This window comes from Dryobates pubescens, chromosome 4, assembly GCF_014839835.1.
Source record: "Dryobates pubescens isolate bDryPub1 chromosome 4, bDryPub1.pri, whole genome shotgun sequence".
In the NCBI taxonomy this organism is placed as follows: domain Eukaryota; kingdom Metazoa; phylum Chordata; class Aves; order Piciformes; family Picidae; genus Dryobates; species Dryobates pubescens.
Window position 1 is genome coordinate 11758415 of NC_071615.1, and position 7372 is coordinate 11765786.

General features: G+C 56.0%; 1 protein-coding gene across 1 annotated transcript; it reads left to right on the plus strand.

The window, feature by feature from the left end:
- Positions 1–977: 977 nt before the first annotated feature.
- MRPL28 (mitochondrial ribosomal protein L28) lies at positions 978–4377 on the plus strand. The gene is made up of 5 exons (XM_009907946.2): positions 978–1290; positions 1523–1675; positions 1998–2132; positions 2777–2863; positions 3692–4377. Exons 1-5 carry the CDS (start codon positions 1003–1005, stop codon positions 3767–3769), a joined length of 741 nt encoding a protein of 246 aa, XP_009906248.2. The 5' UTR covers positions 978–1002; the 3' UTR covers positions 3770–4377.
- The last annotated feature ends 2995 nt before the right edge of the window (positions 4378–7372 follow it).

The window sequence follows — 7372 nt, forward strand, 5'->3', positions numbered from 1 at the left end:
GGGGCAGGAGAGTGGAGGCGATGGAGGACGCTTCAGCCCCATCCTGGCTCTCCAGATGAACTGGTGTGAAAGGCTCATGAGAGGCAGAAGTGGTGGCTGGCAGCAGGAGCCTACCTACCACGGCCAGACCCTTGCACCTGCAGCTACCGTGCATATACCCAGTCCTGCTCCTTGGAGGAGGATGGAGAGGGCTTCATGACGATGCTCTTGGTCTTCGACTCCACCGTGTGGCTCAAAGGGAGCGATGCCACGGACCAGCCTCGGAAATAAATTCCTGCGAACACAGACAAGGTGAGAAAAGACCTGGAAAGTGTTAACAATGGCTTTGTTCTTTCGAAACACAGCAACCGACAAGAACCCAGCCAACACCATCATTCAAACCCCAGCGCGGCATTCCCACCCCCCTCTAGTCCCAGGGACTGGAGGATTCCAGACACCCAGCTTCTGTTGACCCAGTCCAGAGCCATCCGGGCTTGAAGCAGACCTCTCATTTGGTCAGACACCACCTGCATTTGCACACAGTCACAGTCACAGACTGCACTGGGCTGGAAGCGACCCTCAAAGGTCATCTTGTCCAACCACCCCCCGCAGGCAGCAGGGACATCTCCATCTAGATCAGGCTGTGAAAACCTGCGTGAATTCCTGCGTCGGGGGCAAAAAGAAAGGCTTGGGGTTTTTTCTGTTAATTCCGGCGATTACGTTATACGGTACATTTTAAAGCTTAGCGCTGTATAATTTAATAAAGGTGATGGCACTTGAGGGCATTCCGCCGTGGCTAGAGCTGGTACTGGGAGGCTTAGGGAAATGCAGAAGCTGCTCGGGGCAGCGCACCAACGACCGGACTCGGGCCGCGGGCGAAACGCGGTCGCGCTGCGGCCCCTGCCGGCCGCCGTCGTGGCCTCTTGCGGCCCGTCGTCGCCCGCCAATGAGAAGTGACTCAGGCAACTTCCGGGCGCGGTGGTCGCTGGGAGCGGATGTGGGTGCGTGTCGCTGTCGGGGACGATGCCGCTGCACAAGTATCCCCCGCGGCTGTGGTCCGCGATGCGGTTGCGGGAGGGTATCTGTGCGCGGCTACCTGAGCACTACCTGAAGGCGCTGCAGGACGACACGCCGCCCACTCCGGTGCACTGGCGCCCGCTGGGCGTGCGCTACCGGCGGAACCCGCGCACTGGGGAACGAGAGCGTGTGCAGGACGTGCCGGTGCCGGTGTACCTGCCGCCCGCCGCACATGAAGGGCTCTGGGGCGGCGAGGGTTGGATCCGCGGCTTTCGATATGCGCGTAACGACAAGGTGAGCGGTCCGCTATTTCCGTACCGCAGGCTGGTGATAACGGGCCGGCAGTGCCTTGTGGGGGGAAGCGACTGGGCGACTAGCGCCTCCTGGTAGTGGTCTCCATCTTCCTCTTGCGGTATGGGGCTGCCCTTTGAGGGGGCTATGGTGCATTCTCAGCCCACTGTTGTGAGCAGCAGGATCCCCTGGGTGAGGTGGTGGCCCCGGGTACTGAGCCCCAGTCTCTGCCCAGCTCTCCACCAGGCTGCCTAAGACGTGGAAGCCACAGCTCTTCAACCGGCAGTTCTACAGCGAGATCCTTGATGCCACAATGACCATCACTGTCACCATGAGGACGCTGGACCTTATCGACGAGGCCTATGGCTTTGACTTCTACATCCTCAAGGTGAGGCCTTGGAGTGAGTGGGACTTGCTGTGCTGCAGCCTCAGCAAGGCAGACCTGTGCTTGTGCAGCCCCTAAATGGGGGCTTGCTGGTCTGAATGTATCAAAGCTTCCAGCCTGTCATTCCCCAAGGTATTAAAGTTCCCAACCATGATCAAATTACCTCCAGAACAAATCCAAGGGGTGTTTTCACTTTCATAGCCTGTGTCCTGAGGATCTCTATAGTGCATGGCTAAGCTGCCAGCGTTGTCTGCCTGCTGACAGACTGGTGTGTTCCCTAGCAGCTGGTCTCAGTGCAGTTTCACATCAGGCTTCACTTCCCCAGACTCCCAAGGCTGACATGTGCTCGAAGCTGGGGATGGATTTGAAGCGAACCATGCTGCTGCGGCTGGCACGCCGGGATCCTGCTCTGCATCCCGATGATCCAGCCAGGAGAGAGGCCATCTACAATAAGTACCAGGTGGGTGCCCAACCTGCAGCTGCTGCCCTGGTGCCTGCAGTGATGTTTGCTGCTTGTCCAGACTGATGAAGCCCACATCAGCCTGTCACAGCACAAACCAGGGTTAATGCTCCTGTGTTTTGGGTTTAGGGCAGAGAAGATCTAACCCTCACTTGCCAGTTTTTTTCTTGTCTCTGTGCTGTCCATTTTTGTACTGATCATTTAGGAAAACAAAACCCTGTCTTTCTGCTGTGGTGGAGGCCAGTGAGGGTCTGCACTGGTAGGAGCTGGCACTTCCAACAGCAGTGAGAATTTGTTCTCCTGCTATGGCAAGGAGCCCGGGCAGCCTGTGTGCAGTTTAGTTTTGTGCAGCTGGTGATGGCTGTCGGCACAGAAACAAGTCCAGCACTCGTAGAGCTGTGCTGAGGAGCAGCCCCAGAGCTGTACAGAGGAGGGGCACAGCAATTGGCACAACTGATGAGAGAGAGTAGGGTGCTCAGTGAAGGAAAAGAGAAGGGAAGTGAGCTGTGGGTGCCAGAAGGGAGGGAAGAGAGCTTTAAGTAATGTTCCTACTCAGCTGCGTGTTTGTGTGAGATGGGCATGGAGAGGATTTCCATCTAGGTCACCTGGTAAGGCTGTGCTGCCTGCTGCTGCTTTTGTCACAGGAATTTGCCATCCCAGAAGAGGAAGCTGAATGGGTTGGTTTGAGTTTAGAAGAAGCAATAGAAAAACAGAGGCTCCTGGAGAAAAAGGTGAGTTCCCGAGGCAGTGCTCAGCACTGAGGTCTCTGAGCTGCATCAGGCTGCATGTCCAGCTGATCTGACCATCCTGGGCACCCCTGAGCAAGGGAAGTGGTGCTCAGAAACTCCTTAAATCTGGGTGCCCAAAAATCTGGGTAGCTTTGCATCATAAACCAGAGAGGTATTTAAGGGAATGGTCCTGACTTGTGCCCTGTTATGTGAACAGCTTTGCCTTTGGTTTCCATCTACTATTCTGGAGCTTTGGGACACATGGGTACAAGCTGAGGGCCCACTCTGTGACCTTGTGTCACTGCAGCTGACTTGTTGGGAGCAGTATGTGGAGGAGGGGGCACCAGAGAGCTGCAGGGGTGGTGAGGGTCTCTTGATATCATAGGCTCTTGTGGCTGCAGCAGGAGGAAGAGTCAGGAGCACTACTGTGTGAGGTGGTGCTGGGTCCTGAATGCTGGGGCTCCAGCTTCTTCAAGGGCTGTGTGCTTCAGTGCAGCTCTGAGGGCAACACAAGGAGGGAGGGAAGCATGTTTAGAAGGAAGGGGATCCCTGGGGCATACCTGATGATTCTCCTCTACAGGCAGAGGTGGGAAAACTGGTGAGTGTCCCAGGGTGAGGCAAGGTCAGAGGGCTGAGCAGCAGCTGGGTCTGGAGGTGTGGCACAGCAGGTTGCCTTGTTGAGCCACTGACCTCAGCCCAGTCATGCCTTCCCCTGGCTTTAGCTGTTAGCACTCCTGCAGCACTGGCTCCCTGGGCTCTCCCTTAGGCTTCACCTGTTGCTGCTCCTCAGGCTTTCTCCTTTGAAGTGGTTAACCCTCTGCTTTATTTCAGGACCCTGTCCCGCTCTTTAAGGTGTATGCTGAAGAGCTTGTCAACGAACTGAAAGAGCAGGCACTGCAGAAGCAGTAGGAGGAAAAATGTTTGGAACAAAACCTCTGCTGCAGCTCAAACTGTGGACTTCTGCTGGGTCTGTCTGCCCAGGAGGGTGTTGCAGTTACTGAAGTCTAACAACAGCCTGAATTCAGTGGGGAACCATTCCAGTGGGCTGTGGAAAGAGGTTCTGTCCTGTGGCATCTGAAAGCCTTCCTGTGAGACTGCCTTAGTGTGGTTCATTGCCTGTACTGAGAGCTCAGTCACAACATCAAATGAAATGCTGGGAATAGCAGTAAGCTGTTCTCTGGTGCTCATTGTGTTAGAGCAGAGCCTGTGAGACAGTGGTGGTGTAACCTAGACCAGTCCCCAGCCTTCTGCTGCAGACAGTTGTGGCCTAAAAGCATGACCCTAAACCCTCCCAACTCAAGAGGTGCCCTGCTGGCAGATGGGGGTGAGCTCCCCACTTGCAGTCCCTGGCTGTAGAGCTCACTATAACTCCTGGGGTTCAAGCATTGTTTCTGCTCAAAGCTGGGGGCCTGTAAATCTTCTTGGTTTGTGAAAATGCAGCTGCAGTGAGTGTTGTAGCTTTTGCTTCTGCCTGCCAACAAGAACTGGGCCTGAAAAGCACTGGCCAGAATGACCATCACAAAGTATAACTGGTGTCATCTTTAAGCTTCATGGTCCTGCAGTGGGTTTCTGGGTGGAGGGGAACCAGCTTCTCCTCCCCTTTCCTTCATCTCTGAGGGGAGGGATGAGCACAGGGCAAGACCCAGTGTGAGCCCTGTCTCAACTGCTGCCTGCAGAAGAGATACTGCCTTAGTCATGTCCTGGGATGAGACTTGCTCCCTCTCTCTAGTACATTAGGGCAATTGCACTGCCTCAGTTTCTAAGCCACAGGACCCATGATGAGGGAGAAGCTGGCAGTGTGTGGCTGGGCCCCTCTGCACTGGAAGGCAGTAGGGCCACTGAGGAGCAGAAATTCCCAGTGCCTTAATGCCTGCCTTAAAGATTTGGGGGAGAGGTGCTCTGGAGGTAGTGACTGGGTGGGCACTGAGGCTCTGCAGGGCTGTGCTGGGTGGCTGGGGATGAGGAGGTGGTTGAGGTGAATGTGATCTAAAGGGTGGAGGTCCATGAAGACCAGAATTCTCTGCTGGGTTTGGGGCCAGGGAATGATCTGGAGCCTTTTCAAGGACTATTTTATCCCTCAGGTGAGTGTTGCACAGCCATGCAGCCCCCAGCCAGTAGGGATGGTTGGTCAGGGGCTGCCAGGCTGAGGCTGGGCTGCCTGAGCACAGGCCAGAAGGCTCAGCCCTGCAGGGGACAGGTTGGGTGGCCAAAGTTGGAGTGTTTCCAGCCTGCCTGTATGTCTTGGCTCCAGGTTCTCCCCAGCAAACTGGCACAGAAGGTCACATTTGCCTAATTAATGATTTTGTAGCTAGGCCAGCACAATGGCATTTGCTTATCTTCCTCCTCTTCTGCAACTGAGCTGAGCGGGAAGCTGCTGCCCGGCTCCTGGGGGACCCTGACACTCTGCCCTCGTTAGAGATAATTAGCTGGGACAAGCTCCTTGTTTGACAGCTCTGCTCATCATTAGGGCCAGTATGGCTCATGCATTTTAATGCAGCTCAGAGCAGAGCTGCAGACCCTGGCTCTATCCTGGCCCCTTCCCTAGCTTCACTGGAAGCTGCTGGTGTGGGACTGGCCTCGGGCTGCTGCAGCTGTAGCAGAGCATGGCTGGTGCCAGCCCAGACCCTGCTTTCAACCCCAGGGGGGTCTCCAAGATCTCCACAGCTCACTCAGTGGGGCTGAGTGAGCAGTTGCCAGCCCCTGCTGTGTGCTGGGGTTCCAACTGTGTGGAATTCCCTTCCCCTTGTGTCTCAGGAATGGCCTCAGCTCTGCATTCTTCACAGAGCACCCCTGGTGCTGCCTGTCCTTGAGGCTGCCTCTGCTCCTTTTTCATGCCCTATCTGCAGGACCCACTGCCTTGGCCAGGTTTGGTGGGTGACCAGGGGCATGGGGAGCTCCTGTCCCACCTGGGGCTGGGAGTGCTAGTGGGGGGCACTGCAAGAGTGCCACACGGGCTGCAGAAGCTTCTCCATGGGGAAGCTATTGGGAATGTGGTTAAGCCTGACTTCTGAGTTGGAGCCATTCATTCTCTCATCCTGAGAAACCTTCCCCTTGCTACTTTCCCTGCCCTTACGTTGGATGTGGCCAGGAGCTTCCCCCCCAGGGACACACTGTTATGGAGATAACTCAGCTGATGTGAGGAGAACTGGAAACTCCACTTTGTACCAGGGGTGCTGCAGCTTCAGAGAAAGCAAAGGTGAAGCACGTGGGGCTGGCTTGTCCTGCTAGGCAGAGTGGCAAACATTTCAAGGTGTGCAGCATTTAGGGTGGTTTGGGCTACAATACCCCCAGACAGGTACCTTGAGAAGGTGGAAGGGTTCAGGGCCTGATGTTAGATGTGTCCTGGTTTTACACCTGCTCATTTGCAGAGCTTGATGCTGCTTCTGTGGTGGTTTTCACCTGTCTAGGTCAGTTCAGTCTGGCAGATACCAGGTTCCTTTGGTGCCCCAGCAAGGGAACTCAAGCTGGTAGCTTGCCATAACAACATCTCAGGAAGCCACAGGTGCCATAAAGCCATGGGTACAAACTGGGTGCTGTCAGCTTGAGGCTGCAAACCCACTCTGGGGCAGGGTAAGGGCCTGGCTGCTAAGAACAGCTCTGAGTGAGCATTGCCTCAGGCTTCAGCAAAGGTCACAAGGCTGGTTCTGGCCCAAGGCCAGCTGCTGTGTGTCTGATGCCAACCACCACGAGGATCCTGCAGGCTGGGAGCAGAGACCCAGCAGCTTGCAAGGACCTGACTGCCACCAACAAGCTGCCGGAGAGCCCTGCCTGGGGTCACCTTGAACGTGGCAGCTTAAGGCTGGGGTAGCAGTGGAGGCTGCTCCAGAGGGGAAACAGTGCAGAGCAATGTTGGCAACGCAGCAGTGGGAGGGGAAATCCCAAGGTCAAGTGGCAGCCCGAGGTTTGTGCTGGTCTCTTGATTCACATCCCAGACAAGGTGACTCCAAGCTGCTGCCTTGACTGCAGAGTACTTGGTGTAATTTTCCTGCACAGGGGCTGCAGCCACTGTGGGGTGGGGGTGCTTCTGAAAGGGGCAGGAAAGCAGGGCTCATCCTCCAAACCCAGCTGCAGCCTTCCCTCCAGCCCCAGGGGTCCTTGGCAGCTCAGCAGCACATCCCTGAGGCCAGGCGAGGGAAGGGCTCAAAGTGTGCCATGTGTTGTGCCAGGGCTGCCCACAGGCTGTGAAGCCCTGAGCTCTTGAGAGCTGCCCTGCAGAGTCACAGACTTGGATGCTGAGGGCTGTTGCAGCTGGAGGACTGCGTGCACTGCTCACCCCCACCCCCAGGATTTGCTTCTTGGTGTTTAGAGGTGATGGGAAATGGGAGCAAAGGTCCTCATGGCTTTGCCAGGGGTAACATCTGTGACCGTCTGGGTTGTGAGGACCAAGATGCAGCCAAACTCATCTCAGAGGGACACAGGGAGGGGCAGGAGGCCGTGTTTAGTGATATGGTTGGACTTAAGGGCACACTTCTTCCCCAAGAGGGTAAACAGCTCTGGGGCAGGGTCTGGAGA

Bases quoted from the DNA above. Each gene is read 5' to 3' on its own strand.
- MRPL28 (XM_009907946.2), top strand. From the start codon at position 1,003: ATGCCGCTGCACAAGTATCCCCCGCGGCTGTGGTCCGCGATGCGGTTG. The intron at 1,291-1,522 runs GTGAGCGGTCCG...GTCTCTGCCCAG, and splicing joins GATATGCGCGTAACGACAAG to CTCTCCACCAGGCTGCCTAA. The intron at 1,676-1,997 runs GTGAGGCCTTGG...TCACTTCCCCAG, and splicing joins TTGACTTCTACATCCTCAAG to ACTCCCAAGGCTGACATGTG.